The sequence below is a fragment of the Hemicordylus capensis genome, chromosome 1 (assembly GCF_027244095.1).
Source record: "Hemicordylus capensis ecotype Gifberg chromosome 1, rHemCap1.1.pri, whole genome shotgun sequence".
NCBI lineage: Eukaryota > Metazoa > Chordata > Lepidosauria > Squamata > Cordylidae > Hemicordylus > Hemicordylus capensis.
Genome location: NC_069657.1, coordinates 428,619,781 through 428,645,776, shown reverse-complemented (window position 1 = coordinate 428,645,776; position 25,996 = coordinate 428,619,781). Strand labels below are relative to the sequence as shown.

General features: G+C 40.3%; 1 protein-coding gene across 2 annotated transcripts in view; it reads left to right on the top strand.

The window, feature by feature from the left end:
* The window catches only part of SRBD1 (S1 RNA binding domain 1), a 252,775-nt gene that overhangs the window by 132,489 nt on the left and 94,290 nt on the right, over positions 1-25,996 (top strand). For both annotated transcript variants that reach the window (XM_053312100.1, XM_053312108.1), the window contains exon 16: positions 7,821-7,903. In XM_053312100.1, coding sequence (XP_053168075.1) covers positions 7,821-7,903 — 83 coding nt within the window. The remainder of the gene's footprint in view (positions 1-7,820; positions 7,904-25,996) is intronic.

Genomic DNA, 25,996 nt, shown 5'->3' with positions numbered 1-25,996 from the left:
CCATCCAAGTTAGTTTCAAAGCACATCCAGTGGCAGCAAAGTCCATAAATTAATTATGCATGGTACAAAGAAGTATTTTCTTCTGTCTGTTCTGAGTCTCTTGCCAGTCAATTTCACTGGATAACCCCAGGTTTTAGTATTATCAAAAACTGAGCAAAGCATGTCTCTGTCCATTTTTTTGTACACTTTGATGGTGAAATAATGTTCTTCTAGCACCCATTACTTACTCACATTTTTATAGGTAAAGGTAAAGTGTGCCGTCAAGTCGATTTCGACTCCTGGCACCCATAGAACCCTGCTATGGTTTTCTTTTGGTAGAATAGAGGAGGGGTTTACCATTGCCTCTCTGGCGCAGTATGAGATGATGCCTTTCAGTATCTTCCTACTGTATATTGCTGCTGCCCGATATAGTACCAGCGGGGATTTGAACTGGCAGCCTTCTGCTTGTTAGTCAAGCATTTTCCCACTGCCCCACTTAAGGTGACCCACATTATTATAGGCACAGTAAAAACTGACTGTAAGATTCATTCCTGAGAGAATGAATCAATATGGTTATATATGAAGTGTTTTGAGAAAGAACTCAATTAGTTATCAATAATCACGAGCTAAAAAGCTAATGTTATTTGCTGGGTTTTTGCTTGATAGAACTAGCCAAAGCTTACTCTCTCCCCTCCCTTGACCCCTCCCCATTCTCTTCTCCCCACCAGCGCTGTCAATGCACGTCACTGCTCATTGGCAAAAATGCTAAACGATGTGGTGGCTTTGTCATGTCAAATATGGAGTAGGAGGTAGATTGAGACTACCAAACTGTTATTAAATCACCTCTTTTGCAAGGTGCCCGGAGTGATCTGGCTGAAGACGGGATCTGTGCTGAAATTCCTGCTTTGTATGTCAGGGATGCAGACTTGCAGAGGTGAAAAGTATGTGCATGAAATTTGGTTTGCCACCTAGTCCCTCCCCTTCCCTCCAGCAGTGAATTTTTACATGGGCTTCCTGCATGACAGCACAATATGTTGTTGTCATGCCAGATGTTACAATTCTCTCTTATTCCTAATTGACGACCTAAAAGGCTTTGCCTCAGCTTGATAGGAGGAGTCTTCAGGTTATGTTTACTAAATAAATTGAAACAGCCTCCTATAAAAGTCAAAATGCTGTGTATCCTTCTGGTTATTTTAAAGAAAAGAAATTATATAAAAATGTAAGGTTTAACTTCACAAGATTCTTTTCACACATCTAGACTTCAGCTCTCATGTTTTGACATTAAATATTATGCTTTTTCTTTGATGTTTGTCCTAGCTGACCTTTAAAGAAACTCCCCCTCACCCAAAAAATATATATATTACTACCATGTCATACTTAAATGTTTAGGGTCTTGTTTTTCCCCCCTTATGAAAAGAAAAAGAAATAAATGAAAGAACTATTGGCAACATAGATACTGCAAAAGAAACATTGTACTCAAAGAATGTGTGTGTGCCATACTCTGCTCCAAGAAAGTTAACTTAGAGGTTGTTTCACTTTGGGATAATTTTATTACATTTTAAAATTGTTTAGACATTTAAAAACATTTATTATGGTATTCTAGAATGTTTTAAAGTATTTAATTTGGATCCATGAAGGGAAGGAAAACTTGTTCCCAGAAGGAGAGCTGTCTGTTCATGGAAGGATTGTTCCCAGGAATTAATACTCCTTTTGTTCACAAAATGAAAACTTTGGATCCAACCCACTTACCCTTAATTTTATATCTGTTTCCAAAAAAGCTGGGAATATTATGATGCTTATGGACACTTAACACTTAACGGAGCACCTGTGGGTGAGATGGAGGTACCGGCAGACTTGGGTAACTCATACGTCAATTTCATGAAAATCTGGAGCGAAAAGAAACCTAAGGGGGCCAAAACTAGATTCAGACTGCCCCAGTGTAACTCAGTGGAGTGAAATATTCAGACTCAGAGGGCACTCAACAGGCAAGCAGGTGGACGGAGCTAATGGAGGGGGAAGGGGGGCTTGGAAAAAAAGAGTGGATAGTTTCTTCCGGAGCCACACTGGCCAATAATTAGAAGTAGTGCTTGTCCCACTATGTTGAAAGGGCTTACTCTCAGGTAAATATGCATACGATTATTGCATAAGAGATTTTCTGAGCAGTTCCCAAAGGAGAGATGTTTCCCTTTTTGCATGAGATGGCAAACGTTTAAAGGATAAGAGAGGAACTTTATGGCTGGGAGATGCTGCATCTTGGTGATGCTATATGCTGGGTTGAAGAGGATAAAAGGTATGTTGTATAGGCCCTACTTGGAGCATATTTCGGATTTGAAAATCCAGTTGCATGGATCAGGTGAATTGAATTGCTTCTCCTTTTTAACTTATATTTCTTTACTGAGGTGACAAATACTAAAAGGTTTTATCTAACATGAACATATATCTTTGCCGTGAGCCCTGGAAAAGGGGGAACTATCTTCTACAAGTAGAGGACAGGTCATAGGTATGAAATTGATTTATGCCCAGATCCCTCTTACTAAATTATAGGTAGGGATGTACACGAACCTGTTCGGAGTCCCTTTTATGGGCCTCCGAACAGGTTCGAACACTGGAAGGTTCGAAGGCAGGTGTGTGTGTGTCGGACTTTAAGGGCGGGGGAGGGTACACTTACTCTTCCCTCTGCTTTCCCCCTGCCGGCACACGGTTTTTGTAAAGTCCTTCGGGGCGACAGCATACCTCCCTGCTGCCCTGTCCCCTCTTTAGCCGGAAGTACCTGGCGCACATGAGTGCCAAAGATGCCAATTGGAGAAGTGAGGCTGAAAACTGTCTCGGAAAGTTTCCCAAACTTTATTTTTCTGTAGAAGCTTTTCCATTTCTAAACCTTGTTCCATATATAGTTTTGACTTTGCTTCAGGACAACTTCCACTGAGCTATGGCATCATCCCCTATATCAAGGCTGCACAGGTTAAGTCCTCCAGCTGTATTTGGTCTACAACTCCCATAATCCCCAGCCACAGTAGTTAGTAGTCTGGGATTATGGGAGCTGTGGTCCAACAATAGCTGGAAGACTGAAGTTTTGCCGCCCTGCCCTGTATCATGGCTTCTTAACTTTGAGTCTCCAGTTATTGGACTACAGCTCCCATCACTGCCAGCTACTATGGCAGAAGGCCACTGCAGCGGGCGATGATGGGAGTTGTAGTCCCACAACATCTGGAGACTCAAAGTTGTCCTGCTGTATACAATTCTCACATATGCCGTGCCTATGGTAGCGGAGTGTAATAGAGCAAAAACCGAGGCTTGTTAAATTTATTGAACAAAGTTAGTGAGGTTTATTACTTAACTATAACCAATCATAAACAGTCCTACTCTGAGTGAAAGATTATCCTAACAGAAAAATAGCAGACTCAAGCATCCAGTAAGAAATACAAACTGACCAATCAGTCTACAGAACCGATGACTGACACGAACATCCTAAAATCTACCCCAGGCCTATACATCTAATACACCAGTGGGAAGAACAAAGACAATGCATATACACATAAATCCCAGCACCTGCTATATTTCCTTCTAGTTGCTTTGTGCAATTTGATTTGATTTTTGTTAACCGCCTTGAGGATGCTGCTGGAAAGGTGAGATACCTTTTATCCATCCATCTATATGTGTATATGCTCAGGCAAACTTGTTCCTTGTTTCCCCATATATATATGTATATAGAGAGAGAGAGAGGGAGAGGGGGATGGAGAGAGGGAGGGAGAGGGGGTGAGGGTATAGGGATGTTTATATCTCCTTTAAACATGCCCAGGCAAACTTGTTCCTTGTCCTCCCCCTCCCCCCGTATTCTGCACAATGTTTACGACTGACTTCCCATACCCCTTTGTTCTTTATCCTGCCCATTCCACCCCGCCCCTTCATACCTTCCCTCTCTGTCTTCTTTGTAAAATAATACTGTCTTTTAAAGGCTGTTCCTGATCTGAACCACTGCAGTGCCAATTGGTAATTATATGAGCGATTATTGTAGGAAAGCATTTCTCTTGTAAGCTGTAGTGGTTGCACTGATTAACCTTTTGTGATTTTGACAAGAAAGGCATATGTGAAAGCCTTTGAATTCACAACTTCTCTGTTATAGAAGCCGGCAGATCAAATGTCACCAGTGTAGTTCTTTCTAAGCCAAGTCTGTGAGCTGCCATTGTCGGTGGATGTTAAAACTTGTAATAAGGATGTGAAAACTCTTGCCTGACCGAGCCGTGAACTTAATGTTAATGATACATCTTCATCTGTATCAGAAGGTGGGGATGTAGACCTTTGAATGTGAAGTGGCTGATGCTGTGTTCCGTTGCACGTTGATATTTATGGGTGTGTCTTGTGCTTGTGGTGCTTGAGGCATCTCATGTCAACAATTAAAGCTTGCGCTCTAGCCATAAAGTATTGATATATGATAAAGTGCCTATGTGTCATAGGAAGGACCATAGGAAGCTGCCTTATGTGAGTGATCTAGCTCAGCATTGTTAACACTGATTGAAAGTGGCTCTCTAAAGTTATAGGCAGGAGTTTCTCTTAGCCCTACCTGGAGAGGCCAGAGAGTGAACATTGTACCTTCTGCTTGCCAGCGTGCAGATGCTCGTCCACTGTGGCTTGTGGGAGGGAGTGCCTCTTCTAAGACGGTGCTTGCCATCTGCAGTTCTTAGAAGTACTTGTAATGAAATTAATTGAAATATATTTTAATGAATGGTGGTCCAGATCAATGAACTCAGAGAAAAGCTGTTTTCAGCTGAGTATCTGATTGTATGTTGGTATGTGCAGTAGCTACATGCACAGCCCTAGGACTCTAGTTCATGCTTTCAGGTAACAGGTAACATTGGATGATGGTGATGTGGGCCTTTTGTTTTAATGGGTTAGAATGCAGAAACGAAATGGCTAAGCTAAAAAAGTTTTGGAAGTTTTATTACTGGGGTCACTGAAGAAAACAAAATATTTGTCCCTGAAGGCAAATAACCTTAAGTGGTTTGACTCACAAACATGTTTTTGACTGCCCCAGAGTGTTCTCCAGTGACATTGAGCGTGGAAAGGTTAGTTTATCCAGACTGTAAAAAGCTCTTCCTTCTCAAAACCCTTGAGTATGGTAAAGCTGCTGCAGTGGTTCTTATGCTTTCCTTGCCCATTCCCATGCACCCATGTGGGTGAAGGCATGGGGTATCTAGGGGAGTGAAGAACAACAACAAAAACACATTTGAAGTTACTCCTGACTTCTTAGAGAGGCTCTCTCATGCATGCAAGCCACTCATCAGTACTAGCTGACATTCAGACTAATGCCGTGCTAGTGCAGCAAACAAAGACACACACACGATAGTTACATAACTGAGTGGATGCTCAAAGTAGCTCAGTCTCTTGTGCCCTTGGTCCACTTGTGCAGCAAGAATAGTGGATAGCTTTGCATCATTCCCTGAAACATATATGGACTGAGGAAGAGGTTTCACAGCAGGAGGTGTGCCACAGGTTTGCAAGTGTACCCTCTTGCACCAGTGCAACACTATTCTGGAACACAAGTTGTCTACTTAGTACAACTCGCTAGTGCAATATCCTTTTACTAGTGCAATTTATTTGCATTAAGCACAGCATTAGTCTGGATGTCCACTCCTGGGTTGTGGGCAGCCACTGGAGGATGTGTCAGAAGTTCCTGACGCTGGAAGTAGAGGGCCCAAGGAGAAAACCAGGAGTGAGGGAGCAGACATGGTTGTGCTTGTGCAGCAAGGTGCACAAGTTGTAGCCTCAGATTGGCCATCCTGTTCTCTAAACCAGAGGTTCTCAACCTTGGGTCCCCAGATGTTGTTGGACCTCAACCCCCATAAGCCCCAACCAAAGGCCATTGGAGCTGGGGATTATGGGAGTTGAAGTCCAATAACATCTGGAGACCCAAGGTTGAGAATCCCTGCTCTAAACCACTGTTAAGAGAGGAATGGTCTGAACTGGGCCTCAGTTTTCCAAACTGCAAAGAATAATAGTGATCTATCCATAGTTTTGATGAAGAGGAAGAAGAATATAAGCAGACATTTTGAACGCTTTTATCTTTTTATATATTCTAATTATTATTTTTCTGTCAAATTACCAAAGGAATTTTAATTAACTTTCTTCACAGAGCACTTATGGGGGCAGGGGAGAGCAGCAAAAATCACTCTGCTTGCCTGCCCACTCTGTAACCCAGGAAAATTCTGGCTGAGTTAAAGCAACCTCTCTGTCAGAAGGCTGCTTTAAATACTTGATGCACATGCAGAACTGCTGTTCCTAATGGTATCTCCTCAAAGGTCAATCCTTCAATATTATTTTTAATCAATATCTCAGAAATTGGTTAAGATCGAATCAAAGGATTGACCTTTGAGGAGATATCGCCAGGAATAGCTTGTGTGTAAAATATTTTCTAAAATGTACAGCATTTGGTTTTAGCAAGGGTAATCTGCATGCAGGTGAAGTTTGTCTGAGTTGACCATGTGCACTGTGCTGTGCAGCTACTGTCTCTGTTGATCACAAACACTATTGTCACATACATCTTGTGTATGTCTATGTGTAAAATATGTAACTAGGGTTAGTGTTGACTATAACAGAACCATGTATATGAGGTACATAATAAAGCCTGTGTTTTTAGGCTGTATTGTAAGAAAAGCTGTTTCAACTCAGATACAAAAATACTGGCATTGACATCCAGATCAGCAATGTGGGGCTATATCTCCTCACAAGCGGCTGCTCTTAATTCAGCCAGAGTCTTCCTAAGTAGCAGAGAGTGCGGGTGGGGGGGAGTGATTTTTGTTGCTCTCCCCTACCTCCGTAAGTGCTCTTTACCTTCCAAAAATATGTCCCTGCATGATATGAAAAATATGCTGAATGAAAGTTTTCCCCCCCCCCTCCTCCCACGCCCACTCTCTGCTGCTTGGGAAGACTCTTAATTATTTTATTTTATTACACTTATATCCCACTCTTCCTCCAAGAAGCCCAGAGCAATGTACATGGTTATGTTTATCCTCAAAACAACCCTGTGAGGTAGGTTAGGCTGAGAGATACATGACTGGCCCAGCGTCACCCAGTGAGCTTCAAGGCTGAATGGGGATTTGAACTCAGGGCTTCCCGGTCCTAGTCCAACACTCTAACTATTCCATGATGGCTATTTAAGAGCAGCCTCTCTGCACGTCATCAAATTGCTTCTCTGGATCTCAGCCACTGTATTTAATATGTACTCATATTGTCTTGCTTAAAATATGTTGCTAGTGTGTTTATAACACTGGATACTAACTAGCACAGAATGGGATAAATCAGTCAACAAAAGTAACATATCCCTTGCTTCCTGTAATTTATTATTTCAACCCAATAAAAATTTGCCTTTTATGTCGTAATAGTCTACTATTTTGCACTACTAGGCCATGTTTTAGAAAGCACACTACTGATTTTTCCATGCAAAATGTGATGTAAAATATCAATTTCAGCTGTTCATATAACTTATCCAATCTAATTAATGTTGACTTCGGAAGGTAACTCACTGGGTGTATTGTTATCGAATTACTACAGCATGTAGTCCTCTTAATTTGTTCCCTGAATTACATTTTTAAGTATACACTTAGTATACTTTTCTATTTATGTGGTTCACAGCAAAGATATTATTTTTGAAGGGTACCTTGATGTGCCGCTTTCCTTGTAAGAAATTTCTTTCTCTCATTTGAAACTCTTAACTTTGGCTTTATTTTTCATGAGGCCAAAAAGAGGAGAATAAACGTTAGCAGTTCTGGAAAAACACAACGAAAAGTACTTACACAGTTGTGCGTTTCACAGAAAACAACTTTTTCTCTGTTTTTCTCCCCCAGTTTCCATAGCTAGACGTGTACAGGACCCATTAGCTGAGCTAGTGAAAATTGAGCCCAAACACATTGGAGTTGGAATGTATCAGGTAAGGCCATGCTGATCATTTTAATCTAAGTATAATCCAACATGATATGAAGCAACACTGAAACAGTGCTCAGTAATTAAGTGTCAACTAGTTATATGTCTGCTTTAAAAGATTTGTGGAATGGTAATAAATATTTATAAGTCCTTGTGAGGGTTATTTCTTTAAAAATCCTCTGGCTTTAACGATTGCGACTAAGACTTAGCAATGGCTGCAGTCAGATTTATTGTCTATTAAAAACATCAGATCAAGCTGGTAACTTGATCTGCAAAGCCTTCTCTCTTTCACAGAGCTACAACAATGGGGTTTTTTAAGCTCTCTTGGGAAACTGCTATGAGATATTGATTCTCCACTCAGAGACTGTTGGCTGTGTCCTTGTCTATGATCTTTCTTCAGCTAATATTTGTAAAAGTGTTTATTTGCATACTTTTAATTGATTAAATATGCACTGTGGAATGCTTTGGTAATGGAAACATCTGTGCGCATATGTATGTTAGCACATTCTGGGAATTTCAAGTGATTTTGAAACTGGAAAAATAGTGAATTGGTTACAGTTGTATGTCACCAGGTATGTGTAAACATGTGTGGTTGAAGTTGACAGAATCCATTGCATCAAACAGGTGTCTTCAAAAATGTAAATTTTAGCAGCCCCACCCCGCAAATAGAATGCTTTATTGGAAAGGGGTAATGACATCAAGAAATATTTTGAAAAAAACAATCTGTTGCAGTGATGCAGATATGATAACAAACATATCTTCTTTTTTATACATACTCTGACAAAGGCACATCTTGAATGAATATTAGTGAAAGTGTACTCTTCAAGAGAGAATTAAATATTGGTAATAGCAGATGATGATTCTTTTGACTGAATTGTAGTATTGTAGGATTCCACAGTATGTTTTTTATCTGCCCTGTCCTAAAATCAGGAATCAGCAAGACAGTAAGGGTTGCAGCACCCTGGATAGCTCCCAGTGAGCAACTTGCTCCAATAAGGGCCAGAGCTGGAATGAGGTCTTAAATACCTCCATGCTCAGATTACTCTTCTTAGGCTCTTCCTCCCCGCCTCAACAGTAGAGACATTTAAAGGGCTAGTCCTCTGGCCTGGAGCCTAGCACTTCTCCTTTGCTCCATTAAGTGCCACCTGACCTATTGCTGGTGCTGTTGTGCAGGCCTGGGGACCGTCAGATATGGAGTGTGGAAGGAGCCAGTTCATTTGTGGGACTCTGGTTCCATTTGTGCCAGTGCTGGGGTCTTAGGCTCTGGGATGGTACTGGACTTGGGGTTGGCTCCTCTGGCCTGACTATTCCCCCTCTTCAGGGTCAGACTTTGTGCTTCTGCTCAAGGTTGGGATAATGACAGTTTGAGCATTCTGGAAAAGTACAATATAAACAGATTTCTGTTTTAACAGCAAGATTCACATAGTTAAAAAAACCCTCAGTATTTTCTGAACATATGAAGTTGCTTTTTACAGTCATTTCATTGATCCATCTGGCCCAGTATTGTCTGATGTGACCGGCAACAGGTATCTAGGGTCTCAGGCAGAGCTGTTTCTTATTATCTGCTACTTGATCCTTTTAACAGAGAGGCCAGGATTGAACCTGCAGCCTTTTGCAAGTAAAGCAGATGCTCTGCCACTGAATTGTCCTTCTGCATCATGTAGTTACAGTTGTATATAGCCATGCATGTAGCCACACGTGGCTAAAACAGAACCCATGGTATTTGATAGCTCTGTTCAAAAATGTACATTTTCCAGGATTACTCTAAGTACATTATGTCAGTAATCCAAACAACAATACTGTAAGATAGACCAGCATTACTTTTCCCACTGATGGAGAATTAAAGATGATAGAATTGTGTTAGGGATGTGTAGAACATTCTGGTCTCAGAATGTTCTGCCTCGAAATGGGCTGTTTAAAGTGTTGTGTGTTTGGAACAGAATGCCCTTCAAATGAAAGGCCTGTTCCGAGCTTGGAAAGGAATGACCCCATTCTGACTCGGAATGAGTGTCCTGAGTGCCATTTTGAAGTCAAAAATGTCGCTCTTCTGGTCTCTGTGCACGAGTGGAAGCCATCTGTGTGGTCAGCACCACCATGCAAATGGCTGCCGTGCATGCACAGAGGCCAGAAGCACGCCAGAGGCTAGAAGAGCATTCTGACTCAGGATGGGCTTGTTCCATCAGAACAACCAGCTTGACCGGTTGTTCTTACGGAACAATTTGAGGATTCTGTGTTCCGTTCCACACTAGGAACGGAACACAAAATCTTTTCCGTCCACATCTCTAAATGGTGGCTTGTCATGGGTTTTAATCTGGAGACTTCCCAGTTCATGCCCTTAGCCACTATGGTATACCATCTCCTTACTTGGCTAAACCTGATGAGCATTGTAAAAGGTTGCTATCAAGCCCACTGAGCCAGAGAGGGAGGGTCATTCCTATGTGTTGCAAATTAATGACCAAGCATTTTGCACTTATTAATCACAGGAAAATAGGATGTTGTTGTTGTTGTTAGTTCGATTTTTATACCGCCCTTCCAAAAATGGCTCAGGGCGGTTTATATAGAGAAATAATAAATAAATAAATAAATAAGATGGCTCCCTGTCCCCAAAGGGCTCACAATCTAAAAGGTACTGTGCTGGGGGTGGATAGGGTCAGTTGTTCTCCCCCTGCTAAACCAAGAGAATCACCATGTTAAAAGGTGCCTCTTTGCCAAGTTAGCTTTATACAGAGTCAGACCATTATTCAACTTAGCTCAGTATATTCTACACTGACAGGCAGAGGTTCTCCAAGGTTTCAGGCAGGGGTGTTTCACATCCCAGTCTGGAAATACCAGGGATTGAACCCAGGATCTCCATGTTACTTCTTCAAGAAAGCTTGCTTACCATGAAAATCTGAAAAATATTAAAAATGAGGTGGGGATAAATGATGGGGTAGATAAAAACGCCTGTATGATGTGTAATCTGATGAAGAAATAAACACAGAAACCAAATACGCAATTTTAAAAACCTTGATTAGTTTATGATCAGAATCAGCTAGCAGTATCTCTTGTGCTGGGTTCATGAAGCCCATCAGGGTTCATGAGTAAAAGGAGCAGAGACACGATGCATAAGTGACATGCTACTGCTGCCGTTCACTAGGATGCTGAAACAAGCCCCCTGAGAGCATCTTTTGATGCTTTAAAAGCTGTACAGGCCAACTGAGGTGAAGAGGTACCCCAATGGAAATGCTGGGGGTGGGCAAATGACACGTGTGTCTTGCCAGCTTCGTGAAGCAGATAATACCTTTAGGTAGATAAAGCCTCTTGTCAGAAGTTTTTAAGTGAAAATATCACCCCAGAAGGTATATAAGATGTATGCTCAGTGATGTAAAGGAATTCTAAATCACCGGAGCATTCCCTGCCACTTTGGGAGACAAATTGTGCGACTTGTGTGTCAAAAGAGTTATTATCCTTGGGCAACAGAACAAGTCTAAGGAGAGAGGAGAAAATTATTGTGACTTTTCTTCCTTTAAGGACCAGTAGTTATTTGTTTTCAAATGAAAAGTTTTAGGATAAGTCCATCTAGAAGTGCAAACAAAGATGCTCAGATAATAGTTGCTCCACACTATCAAAGTCTCTCCCCTGCCACCCCCACCCCGCCTTTCCTGTTCAGAAAAGAAGTTGTGCAGATTGGAGTGGAGGTCTAATACCATAAGCTCTTCTAGCAGAAAGCTAACAAACCTTGTGTTCTGATAAGTATGAGCAGTTACAGAGAAGACGAGTGACGCATGTAAATTTCTGGTAGTGATGCATCTTCAGTTCTGGTGAGAATCCGCTTTAGAGCATACAGTAGCCCCTATACAATTTAATATTCATTTTAAATGGGTCCTCCACAGGAGAAGCTCCTGATAGATGGTACCTCATGTTATTTCTTCAAGCCAGACTGCTTACCATGACAGTCCTAAAAATATAATTATAATTATATTACAGGGCCCCTGAAATGCAGGATATAGATAGGAAGTGTACTGCTGTATCTGCTCAACATAACATGTGAATAACTGTATCTGTGTACTGATCTGTACTGCTGTGCAAAGATCGTACAAGTACTGACTATAACATGTGAATAGGGCTCCAGTTTCACTTTAAAGCAATTCCTAAGACCTATTTGGACATTGAGGACACCCAGCCTGGGTTAGGCTGCACGTGAGAACCGCCGGGATCAGGCCCAATCCTGGCAGGCCAGCACCTCCTAGCCCAGCTTTTTAGCCCAGCTGCTAACCGAGGTTTGGGAGTGAGCGCTCCCTAAATCCAGACTACTTGCTCGTGTGCGAGCTGGGCTGCTTCCAGCCTGGCAGCACACAGATATAGGCACTTAGATCGCCCGTCTCTTAGGCGAATCTCCCAATCCATCGCATGTATTGCACAATGCACTGTGGGATTCACAGAGGCCGGGACAACTCAGATCAGTCCGCCCTGCACGGAGCAGTGCTGGTTATGTGGCGAATGCTTTGCGCTCCCACCGAGCAATCAACAATCGTCTGGGGCGGGGGGGAGGCACAGTGTCGGATGCCTTCCCCCTGCCTGCCTATCCGGTAGGTCATGTGAATGGCCCCATTATGTCGTACCTATATTCCAATCCTTGTACAAGTAAAAATGTATTGTTTCACAAAATTAATTTGAAGCATAATGAAGGCATACTAGTCAAATTGGGCAGTTTCTACTCCCCACCAGTGTTGCCTCTAAAAGGGATTCCCAGATGTTGTTGACTACAACTCCCAGAATCCCCAGATGCAATGGCTTGTGCTCGGGGATTATGGGAGTTGTAGTCAACAGCATCTGGGATTCCCTGTTAGCTATCTTGCAGTGACTCACATGCCATAAATTTGACATGAGTAAGGGCCCTAATGAACATCATTTTAATGACACCTTACCCATTCCACCCCCCCCACCAGCCATGTTTGTAAACCACTCTAAAATCTTTTCAGTAATCCATACCTCCTTGTTCTACGCTCTTAAATATTCTCTCCTTAGCACATTTGGGAAATTAACATCCTTCTAAGCATCTGAGAGATAATATGTATAGTTTTTGAAACCCCCAGAAGGGAAGCATACTTCATTCCAGATGTAGCTCCAGCATTTTGTGTCAAATAAAATCTGCGAATAATGCTTTTATACGTAGGCTCCTTAAGGGAAAACAGTTGAACTAATTTCTCCTCTTAGTTTTCATGTATTGCTCCAGGGTCCTGATCAAAGAAGAATTTTATAAAGTATAATTGAAATACCTAATGTGAAGTTTAAATACAATGCGGGTAACGCCATGCCTTCCCCTCTTGCCCTCTCTCTGGCCTTCTACTCTTCCCTTGGTACTTAAATATTCTGGGTGTTGTTTCTTTTTCTTTTTCTTTTTTTCTTTTCAAATATTTTGTTCTGGGAGCTTTACCATTCCAAATGAAATTGGATATCACACATTCAAGCATGCTTGTATCTTTTTTTTTTTTTAAATCAAGATTGACGTAAAGGCGCTGGAGACCATTTTCCAAAAATAACCTACTGAAAGTTAAGGCACCATTGTTTCACTCAGGGTCGCTTCCCCTTTAATTGACAGTGGGAGATTTCCTTTAATATTCTCAAGTGTCCTGCTGGTATTGCTGTCATGTGAATATAGACTTGGTTTACAGCTTTTGCACCTAATTCTTTAGACATTTAGTGGTATGTATAGACCTATTAAATCATAGCAAGGTCTTCTCGGTTGGATCCCAGTGGGAAGCCAAGAGTTCCTCTCTCCTGGCAAGCAGGGTGGACGTTTTCTCCACCTCCCTTTGGTATGAGACCTTTATGCTTGGGCCAAGCCAGTGATGGGCATGTATGCAGGAAGGCGTTGTCAAGAAAGAGTCTTGGACTCCCTCTCATATGACATTGTGGACCTGCTTGCAGCATTTCTACTTGAAGAAAAATACAATTCTAGCAGCTGTTTGAAAAGTCATATTGCAGAAGGAGGGTTTTACTAAAAGTGCTCACTGGTTTAAGGCAGGCATCCCCAAACTGCAGCCCTCCAGATGTTGCTGAACTACAACTCCCAGCATCCCTAGACACAATTTTTTGTGGCTGGGTATGCTGGGAGTTGTAGTTCAGCAACATCTGGAGGGCCGCAGTTTGGCGATGCCTGGTTTAAGGAACTCTTGGCATTGCAGAATTAGGTGGCTGTCCTCTGCTAAAACCAGGGGCACCACCCAAAAAGCACAAAAAGAGGGAATCTTTAAGGTACTTCACAGCATTCTTTTTTGAGCTTGATGTGTTTCAGATTTAAGAAGTTACCCATTTTCAAGGGAAGCAAAAACCGAAAACCTTCTAGCAACTCTACTGCTGTTCAACAGTTTCCTCCTTCTTTTAAAACAGCTTTATGCTTTACCCCTGAAAGTGCCATTGAAAAAGGATAACGTTTTTCTTTGAAAGATGCTGAGCTCAGTAAAGGATCTTGCGAAGCATCTCTCTATTTGTGCTTGTCTTTCTCATTTAGTTTGCTCATTTTACTTGCCATTGCTGCATTCTTCTGGGTTTAATTTGTTTTATAGCTGTTGAGTTTTGGGGGTGGGGTTGTAAACATTTTTGCAGGCATTTTAAATAAATGAAAAGGTAGGGTACAAATTGCTCAAGTCTATAAATTTTTATTGTTCAAGATGTGGTGATCGCATTAGTTTATATGGCTTTAAAAGAGGGATGGATACATTCGTGGAAGATAGGTCAATTGACGTGCATTAGTCATCATAGCTAAATACAATCTCCAGAAGCAGTATGCCTCTGTATACTCCAGTTCTGGCTGAGGTGGCTCCTCCCTCCCCCAACTGACCACAGAGCTACCTAAGAGCCATCTTGCTCTGAAGGGAAGAGAGAGGAGACTCAGCCTAAAGAACACAATATGTCAGGATCTGGTTCGTGCTGTGTGGGTTTTTATTGATGTGTACCCTTTTAGTGCTTTTATGTAAACTACTTTGAAGGTTTGCTTGAAAAGCTGCACAGGAAAACCTCAGTATTCACGGGGGTTCCGTTCCCTGACATTGCTACAGATAAGGAAACCACAAATACTGGATCATTGAAGCCAATGTAATCGTGGGGCTTAAGTTTCTGGAGGCTTGGAAACCACGGTAAAAAACATGTCAAAACCGGGTGGGGGGGTGAAATAGTGCCCTACTGTGGTCCATGGACCTCCAGCAATGCCCCCCAAAGCACCAAAATCTGTTTTTTTCTGTGTGAAAAATTGTGATTTTTAGACTTTTTCTTAAAAACGAGTCACAAAATGGCTCCGATTCACAAAATTGCCTCTGCAGTCATTTCTGGCTGTCTCCGATCTACAGATACGCCCATTTAACCTCCTTTGTGCTGGTTTTCCCTCAAGGTCAAAGTTTCACCTTAAGGCTGGGTGCCAGTTACCCGACCGAGGATACGCGAACCTGCTGATGCTGGATCCATGAGTAATGAGATCCTCCTGTATATAAATACTAGGAGGCAGCAACAGTCTTCATCCCAGGGTGGTGAGCTTCCCAGGGACATCTGGTTGGCCACTGTAGGAAATAGGTTGCCTGACCTTTTGGTCTGATCTATCAAGGCTCCTAGAGGGGGAAAGTAATGTGTATTGCAAGAAATAGCCACACTTATGGTTGCTTGTAACAAGAAAGAATTGCCTCCTGACCCCCAAGCAGGAAAGCACTGGTAAACTTAAAATGGGCTATTTTCCCCTTATCTATTTAGGTTGTCAGTGTACAGTTAATGACTGAAACAAGGAGAGTCACAACCTAGTGTGACATATTTGTAGACTGTGAACATATTCACAAGTCTGATGGGATTGCATATGATGAACTTGCTCTGAATCTAATGAAAGACGTTGACATTTCTCTGCATATTTATTCTGTGGTGTTGTACACTTTCTCTGGAGTTTTGTCAGAGCTGAGTTTCTTGTTCAGTAAGTTTTTTCTTATGTATAAGTTTGCTAGTGCAATCTAACAGATATAATTTCCAAGTGTATGCCATGGGTTGGTTGCTCATTTTCCAAAGCCATCTTTTCCCTCACCTTCCAGGGCATTTAGTTTAAAAAATTCAGACCCGATGTATACCCCACCCTCCAACAGGAAATCAATATATTAGAATTTTAATTCCTCCTAAATGTAGTAGTATTGTTTTCAACGGAACAATGGCTCTTGGGATGTTTGCTTGCTGAGTGTTCTGTGTTTGAGTAGCAGAAAAAGCACCTGGAGAAGGGAAGGGGGGATGGATGGGATTAAACAGGAGTGTGGGGAAAGAGAAGTGGAGGCAAGATGGAAAGGTGGGGTGCTGGGATGGTGGGCTAGGCAAAGGAAATGAAGGCAAGGAAGAAGAACTGGGAAAGAGGAGAGGTGAACGGAAAGAAAGAATAAAGGAAGAAGGAATTGTAAGGAAACTCTGGAAGAAACAGGGCTGCAGAGAAGGAGGGGGTAAGATTTATTCTAAGGTTTGTTTCCTACTGCACAAATAGCAAGTGCAGCTCACTCCCTTCCATGAGCTTCCCCCTGGGCCAAAATTTTCTAAGAGAAAGGGAAATAACTGTGAATCGGAAAAAGAAACTGAAAGTGGAGGGAAATAGAAAGAGACAGAAAGAAGGGGGGATGAGAGAGAAAGCAATAAAAATGGAGGTGCCTTGCAAAGGAGTGGGAGAGAGTAAGCCCTGATATGCTTTTTGTATAACGTTACAAAGATTGATGGGAGACAGTATTCATCTTTCCCCCCCTTTTCCTCTCTCGTCTTCCTTCTCTATTTCTTTTAAAGAAACAACCTCATTCAACTTCATAGGCCAATTGCACAAAAATGTAGTTTCCACTGCACAATTGTTGTTTGCATTGCACAAAATGTGCCCAGCTGCCTGTTAGAATAAACCTTGGAGGATGGTGGCAAAAGGAAGGCTAGAGAGAAAGAGGAGAGCAGCAAGGAGAGAGCACTAGAGAAGGGAAAGTGGGGATAGAGGAAGGCTGGAAAGAAAGGAGCAGAGGAAAGGAAAGGAGACTAACATGCGAGAGAGGGAGAAAGTTGACATATAAAACCAAAAACGGGTTTTTGTCATTCTGTCCATCATTTTTGATGGACCTTCAGCTAGTAGTTCTATAAAACAGTCCAGAATAGGCAAACATATATGCTTTATGAATGGTAAAGCACCTCACATATTTAAAAGTGTTCTGCAACTGAAATATCGTTGTAACATACATAAACAAAATTGTGCAAGTATTAGAGGTATTTTATGTTCTGCAGTGGAGAAAAACCAAAGTCTGTGATCCAAGAATACTTATTTGGAAGTTCCATGGGTATCAATCAAGTGCACTCTTTCTATCTCTCACAAACTCACATTCATGCGCTTGTGGCATGTGCGAGAGTGCACACACACACCCCTACTGCGCTGTGGTGCAATCCCACATGACCGGGGTATGTGTGTAAATACTACAACCATATGGGCAGGACTCCTACTGAGGACAGTGACAAAGAAGTAAAAGATCATGTCACCTGCCCTTTCCTTCTAGTTGTGAACTGCAGCTGCAAGGGATCGTGCCACACAGAAGTGGCTCCTATACAGCATTGGGTGTATGTGGCAGGACCTTTGAGCTAAATTACAGGTTCTGAATGATCACATGATAATTCCTGGTGTTTACTTCATTGAACTGAAGTTTGTGGGTTGCATTTATAATGGCTTGCTTTCTCTCTCTTTCTCTTTTCTCTCTTTCTCTTTTCTCTCTTTCTCTTTTCTCTCTTTTTTTCTTTAACTTTTCATTTAGTCTAATATCTTCGGGTTTAATATCTAGAAGTGGTTCAGACATATCAATTACTTTTTAATAAGATTGTGAACATGTGCACTTATTGAGAATGATTGACAATATTCTTAAACCCCAACCTGGAAAAACTTGAAACATTAATCTTGGCACAATAATAGCTTGTTCACCTTGGTAGCAAAAGGGAAGATCAGCATTTTTAACTGCATAATGAGATTCACAAATGCACAGTCTCTGTTTCAACAGGTGGGTTCAGAGATCATGCAGAACAATGTTTTTAGCCTACTTTCCAGTAGGCTTATGAGATCACCTGGCATTCTGTGTGTAGGTCTGCCCATGTGTCCGTCTATGTGTGTGTTCCCTGCTATCAACTTCGCAATGCCTGGACCAGTATGAACTTAATTGTGTACAGCTGTAGAGACACATAGGGGCACCTCAGTGGTGTTGTTTGTGATGATGTCATCCACCTCAATTCAGGATGACAGACACATAAACTTTTGAGGTGCAAGTAGGTTGTGAACCGCCTAAACGATTTGAACCAAATTTGCTACAGGTGAAGGGACACATAGGAAGGCCTCAATGGTGTAGTCTGTGATGATGCCATCCACCCAAATTCAAGGTGGTGAACACTTAAACATTTGAGGCACAAGTGGGCTAACTCATGGACTGTCTAACCTATTTGAACCAAATTTAGTACAGTTGTAATGAGCGACACGTAGTGAGCGACATCTCAGTGGTGTAGTTCAGGGCTGCTCAACTTGGGCCCTCCTGCAGATGTTGGCCTACAATTCTCACAATCCCTGACTATTAGCCACTCTGGCTGGGGATTATGGGAGCTTAGTCCAAAAACAGCTGGGGGACCTAATTTGATCAGGCCCGGTGTAGTTTATAATGATGTCATCCACCTCGATCCAAGTTGGCAGACGTGTGAACGTTTGAGGTACAAGAGGGCTAACTTGTGAACTGCCTAATGGATTTGAACCAAATTTGCTACAGCTGTAAGGACACATGATTGTATGTGGTACCAATCTAGGTTTATTAAAAACAAAACCTTAGTTATAATAAATTGTGGTTCTGCGTGTTGTCTGAACACACCCAACAGGGTTTTCACTAAACTTCAGTTTGGTTCAACTTCAGTGAATAGAAATCTGAGAGAATATTTGAATTTTCTAGAAATACCTTTTTAAATGCATGTTCACTAGAATGCAAAATTTGGGAGCTTCAGCTTCAGTGAATCTAAATCGGTGAAGATATTTTCCAAAAAGCAGCACGCATCACCCCCCGTCAGCCCACCCTACTTAGCCCAAACTGCTGCCTTTCAGTTAATGTTCAGCACAAGTTTAGAAACTTTCTTTTACATCTCAGATCTTAAAAACAGTTGGAAGAGAGACATTGATGTGTCACACATATATACTCCCGCCACACATGCTAAGGTATTTAGCATTTGAGATCTTTGGAGATTATTTCTTTTAAATTTGAATGTATAAGATGTACATAGACTATGTTTATTTTAGTAGCCATGAATAGTATATGTCAGTTGACTAATAGTACTTGTGCATGTAGAGGTGTTGTGTGTGTCTGTGTCTGTGTGTCTGTGTGTGTGATGGATGACTAGGACTACAGGGTATTCTGGGTACAATAGAAGGCTGGTGTCTAGAGACAGTTTGCTTGAAAAAGGTGATATTGAGGAATGATGTGCAGCTGAGTAGTTTTTAAGTCTCTGAGGTGTGATTATGTCATAACAACTATTACTTCAGGACTTGGTTTATTACTTTTATTAAAACAAATATGTATGAAGGTGCTTTGTATTTTTTTGTGATGAGGGAAATGAGGTGGCTAATTTATGAGGTGAACAGAACTTTCAGTGAGCGCTGTGAGCTGCTTGTGTAGAGATGCTTAAACCACACAGTTTGCAGGGGAATGATTGTTCAGTGGCCTGATTTGTAGATTTTTGCTGTCAACATTAAAATACGCAGTTTGTCTCCAAAATGGCTATTTCGATTTCTTTGGGTTGCTTTTGTTTTGTTTTTGTTTTTAGCACCTTAGGACCTTTGTCCCTAACGGTGTTGGAAGCACATCTACTTAAATTTTTTGTCTTGTAACAAAGGGGTGAGAAAGGACACAATATGATAAGAGTTATATCCACCCTCCTCTCTCTCATATATATATGATTTAATATTTTATACTGATGTATATACTTTGGCATTATCTTTTCACAGTTCTGTAGAGGTATATTGCAGCCTTGACCAATTTTCTCTGAATCTAGGAGCAAGCCCAACAATTTAGGAGCCAGACCATGGACACATTATTTATTACTATTTATTAAAATTTTCTTATAAACTGCCTCCTCCAAAGACTCTTGACAAAAGTACCGTAGTTAGAGACTGGTATTGTATGTGTGGCTGTAAATGATCTTTTTAAAAATCCCCTTTACAGGTAACATATCTAGACCACAAATAAAGATTTTATTAAAACTGCTAGCTGTGAATATCCTTTTCTAGACGTCCCAGATACATTTCTAGGCACCATGGCTCCAGGGGCGTAGCAAGGTTGGATTGGGCCCAGAGACGAGATTTTAAAATGCCGCCTCCACACACCCCAGGGCCCCAAGGATTTAAGTCTGATATTTCAAAATAAGTATGCTGCCTGGAAATACATTTCACTGAATACACACATGCACACTTCACAATATATAGTTATATACATTGAATACTATATATTTGTGCTATTTTTAATGCCTAGAACTCACTAGAAACACTAATTATTAAAATAGGCCCCTTGCTGCAGATTAACAAAGGAGACTTTCAACCATGCAGTGAGAGCCTGTGTATGTTTTCTCAGAATTCTGAACACATTCAGTAAAGTTTGATTCCAGGAGGTTTTTCACACGGGGCTTTTAAAGCCCTTTAAGACACATCTCCTCTGGAATGGAGGTGCTGCATTCACATGTTGGCCAGATTTACCCTCAAGTCCCTGCGAGATATTGAAGAGCAGTTCACACGCAATTCAGGTTTTCCACTGCTCGTTAGAGTGTAGCCTGATTTACATCCAGAGTAAAAAAACCACAATATTTTGCGTTGGTCCTTTTGGACAACTTCAGTTTCCCAGTAAAGTCTCCCAGTAAACTTGCAGTAAAGCCTGCTGTATATAAAAGTCCCAGGTAAGTATGTGGAGAATTACAGCCTCAGGCAGCAAATCTAACCACATTTACCTGGATGTACATTTCATTGAAACCGAAAGGACTTACTAGCAAGGAAAGCATGTCTACTTAAAAATAAACTCCATTGCATTCAACTGTCTTAGATCCTTCCCTGGTAAGTTCATATAGGATTGCACATGCTCAGGGTTGTAAAGCAAATCAAACTAATTTGTGCTCCCAGCATATTTTGCTCCCAATAGGAGACCAGTAAGTCCCATTGAAGCAAGGAAGATAGGTGTGGAGAAATAGAGAAAAAAGCAAGAATTAGCACCATTCCTCAAGAGAAAAATTGGGGGGGGGGGAGAGAATGAGGAATCTGCCTCTTCTTGGTAAAATTTTAAGATAGATGAGACATGCCAGGGTTCAAGGAGCTCCTGAAGTTACACCCTCTGTCCTAAAAGTCATTCTCCCTGCTCCCCAATGTGGAAGTAGGGCTGGTTGTGGTCTCTCACTCTACTGAGAAAAAAATCCACTCTCTGCAGGTACTCAGAAGCAGGGTCTTCCCTAGTGGGGTGTGGGGCTGGGGAGAGGGGCAAATCAGCATGTGCAGGGCCTCCTTAACATTTCATATCATTACAGAATCATATTGACTGATGACATACAGCATAAATAGTGTGAGTGAGGTTTTTGGACATGTCGAAACAGCTTGGCATTTCTAAAGAAAAATAAAATAAAAGCTCAACACATGCATCACAGTTCTAACTCAGACCTTCTGGGTTTATTATCTGTCTATCTGTTTATTTATTTAACTTGTATACCACCCAAACTTTCGTCTCTGGGCGGTTAACAATGACATAAAAACAATTAAAACAAATATAAAAGGTTAAAACAGTTTAACAATTTAAAAACAGCATAAAATTAAAACCAGCAAAAAACAACGTAAAATTAAAACTGCCCAGTGAGGAAAGTTTGGGGTGGTATACAAATTTGAAATAATATATAATATAATATAATATAATATAATATAATATAATATAATATAATATAATATAATATAATATAATATATAGAAGGGGGGAAATGTGCTAAGCCAATCGTCTAAGAACTTGTGCTTTTTGTTTTTAAAGTATAATTGATGCTAGAGTGCAGAACCTGCTGAGAAAGCTCTTTTTAGAAAAGCTTTTCTAAAAATGCTGCATACCTATGATATCAAAAGTTAGATGTGACATCCTTATAGTTTAAATGAATGGTTTAAGGAAATTGAGTTAATTGAAAATACAAAATATCTCTTTAAGCCATAGCATCGAACTCCTTGGATGTTTGTGCTGAATCAGTTTACTTACGTTCACATACTGTAGAATATATATTACAGTAAATATGCATAGTAAAGCAGCGCCTTTTAAACTGGTGGCTCTTTTATATTTAGTAAGGGAGAATAATAACTGTCCCTATTCAGGGCAGCATAGCATCCCTTTCAGTGGCTGTTGCTGGTGTCTGCTTTTTGCTGTTGAAGATTGTGAGCCCTTTTTGGGACAGGGGACCATTTTCTCATACATTTTGTTATGCAAACCACTTTGAGAACTCTTGATGAAAAGTGATACATAAATATTTTTAATAATAATAAGGATGATAGGGGACAATCCAGACAGTTAGCCACGACTAAGCACTAGAGATATGATGAACATCAGTTCCATTAATTTCCATATAAGTTAGTCTTGACTTAATTTCCATAGAAGTAAGTACTGACTAACTTAGTCTGGATCCTGCCCATATTAAAAACCTTTATAAACATAATTGGAATAAGTAATGCATACTGTAATAATAGTTTGCATTTTCCATTCATAGGCAGGAGCAGCAAAGGAATTACTTTAGTTCACATTAGGGGCTTGTGTTAGCCCAGGTTTTTTGTTTTGTTTTTTTACTTTATTTATTTGAACAATTTGCTTTCATGTCATGTCACCCTTTTTCTGAAGTGCCATCAACTTCAAAAGTGGCTTACTGTGTGGAACACAAGTTATAGCCCAAGGTCCTTTTCCATGGGTGTGCGGGAAGGCTTCTCCACATGCAGAAGGCTGTTTCTGACCTAGTGCAAGAAAGTTGCACTAGAAAAAGGACTTAACACTGTATTTACCTGAATCCAAGACTAGGTTTCCCCAAAAGTTATTTGATATTAGAAATTGGGAGGTTGTCTTAAATTCAGGGTCCTCTTCCTTTTGGGGAAATAGTATAACCAATATTTAACCATTTTTTTAAAGGTAGTCATCTTAAATTCAGGGTTGTCTTCTGTTTGGGTAAATATGGTATCTTAAATAAAAAAGACGTATGATCCCAGCTTATTCTTATGTTTGTGCAAGATCTTGTGCAACACTTAAATGTTCTTAAGTCATCCAGTGTCTAGCTCCTCACTAGGGATGTGCTTGAACTGGTTCAGCGCCTCATTAGGGAAGCGCCAAACTGGCTTGGGTGCCCACATTCAAATCAGTTTGGCAAGGCAGGGATCAGTTCTTTTAAAAGGACATGCTCCTCCACTGCCCCACTGCTTTTCCGGGCATGGCACCTGCTTTCCAAAAGGCCGTGCGCAGCTGCCATGCTGCTCCGAGCACCCTGCGCGCAGCATCGGCACGTTCCTGCCAAATCTCTACAAATCTTTTGTTCAGATGTTTGCAAAATCTTTCAGCCATTTCTATTCTTTCGTTATTTGATCTGTCATCTAACATCATGACTTTTGCTGCCCAGGATGCTGCAGATTCCATTGTTAAGGATGGATGCTGTGGAGTAGGTACAACTGTGATGAGATACACTGCTGTGTAAATCCATCAGCTCTTCTGCAACACTTCTCAAAACATCACCATGCCTAAAATTGATTCTTAAGATGCAATCTATATTGAGCTCACAGAACTAGTTGAACAATTCTTTGGATCCCAGCCAGGATTTTCGTACAGGTTTTTGATACTTCTGCATTTTTAAGTAACTTAGCAGCAAAAAAAAAAAAAAAAAAGGATTAAGTTGATAGATAGCTTTTAAACATTATGAAAATTACTTTTTTGCTTTCTCTTTAGTTCCCCTATTTACTACGTATCTTGCTTTATCCTAATACTTTAGCAAAACAGTGTTATCTGTTACACAATAAATATTTCTAAGCGCTGTGCTTTTCTCTTTTCTACTGTAGTGTTGATACAAAGCATGCCTTTTTTGTCATCTTCTAAAAAAAAATACTTTCTAGATGATATCTGACTAATATAACTTCTTTGCAACTTTTTTTCTCCTAGCACCACTTTGCCATAGAAACTAATATCTTGTTTTATTACACAGTGATTATTATCTCTGACCTTTATTTTTGGATCACCAACATATACACTTTTTTCAGTGTCAGTCATTGTCTAAAATTTCATCTTTGTTCTGCTTTCCATTACATACCATGAATTATATGAAATTAAATTAATCGCTACTCTAAACAGAAATTAAATGTGCCCTAATCCAGAGTTACGTTGTTTGCTTTTACAACTGTAAGTCATAAGTAATTAATTTTCCTTGGAAAATTAATTCACTTACCATTCCCAGTAGCATCATATGTTGACACAGGGTTATAGATAGTTTAATGTTTTCCTTCAGCAAGTTGGCCTCAACTTTGGAAGACCTTAAATCAAAACAAATTCAAATTTATTCAACTACATATTTTCAGTGTTACTTAAGATGAATGTTGTCTTTATTACTGTCACCCAGATGATGATTCTAAAACTGCATTCAAGCTTGCAAAATCCTATACCTATAGACAGTTGTCAGTCTCTCTCTCTCTCTCTTTCTTTCTTTCTTTTAAAAATTTTCTCCAGTTTTAAGTTCAAGCAAGGTTGACCACTATGAGGCTAAGCAGGAGACACCCAAACCCAAGTTTGAGGATCTTTCAGAAGTGTGGTGAAATTTAGTAGTCTGGCAGTGTTAAACTGGCAGAGTGGTGTGGATTTTTAAATTGGAGTTTGGGTTTTAAAAAGATGTTCATGTTCTTTTTAATTATTCATCTGTTCCAAGCCTTTAGGATGCAGCAGACTATAATTATAAATTGACTCGGCAAGTAGTTTCAGAAGAGTGGCGTATAAGTGTCATAAATAATTTTCACCATCCCAAAGATAGATATAAGTGGTTATCAGGAGATAACCACTCCTGATATATCAGTGCACTAAAATGACAACTTGCATATTTATTTTATTTTATTTTTTATTTTATTTACACGGTACAAATTTCATATGACCATGAATGACTTTAGCCCATCTATTTACTAGTAGACATACTGCCTTTTTTTTAAATCATCATATTAATCTAACATCTAGTTTATCTCCATGATGCAGGATTTTATGGCTATAGAGGTGTCTCTGTTGCTAACTGTATGAAGAAAGCTTCCTTTTGGAGAAAGGAAGTGAATAAAATCTGTTAATAAAATTAATTAAATCTGTTAATTAATGTTAATAAAGTGCAGAAAATCATTTGTTGCCAGTAACGAAGAGAACATATTTTGAGCTAATTCCAGGTATTAATTAGGAAAAACTGTAAATGCATTTCTCTTCCAAGTGAAGTTTCACTTAAAACAATCCAAGGATAAAATACAAAATAAAGCTGACTAAAATCAAGAGCAGGACAGCATTAGTCTTGATAGCAGATAAAATATCATGAACATTGCTATAATTATATTCTGTCAAAAGTGATGGAAAATAGAGGGACTCTTCTACCCATCGTCTAACCAATAGCAAGGCAGGCACAAGGCAAATATGTTTGAAGAGGGCATTCCATAATTGAGGTGTCCTTACAAAAAGGCCCTGTCTCAAGCAGTCACCCACCTATTATATATTATATTACATTATATTATTATTATTATTATTATTATTATTATTATTATTATTATTATTATTATATGGTTTATTACATTTTATACTGCTACCAATATTGGGCATCTCATGGTGGTTCACAGAAAGTTAAAAACAATAAAACCACAGATAAAAGCAACAATGTAAAACAGTTGAAAATAATTTAAAATAACAGTAACAGTAAAACCAAGTTTCAGTTCATCAAAGGCTTGATTACATATATGTGTTGAGAGCTCTTCTAAAGGCTGCTAGATATGCTGAAGCCCTTAAAGCAGCAGGGAATTCGTTCCAAAGCCTTGGGGCCAGTGGTCCCGCTAATTTTTTTTCACCTCTCTGTGGAATGA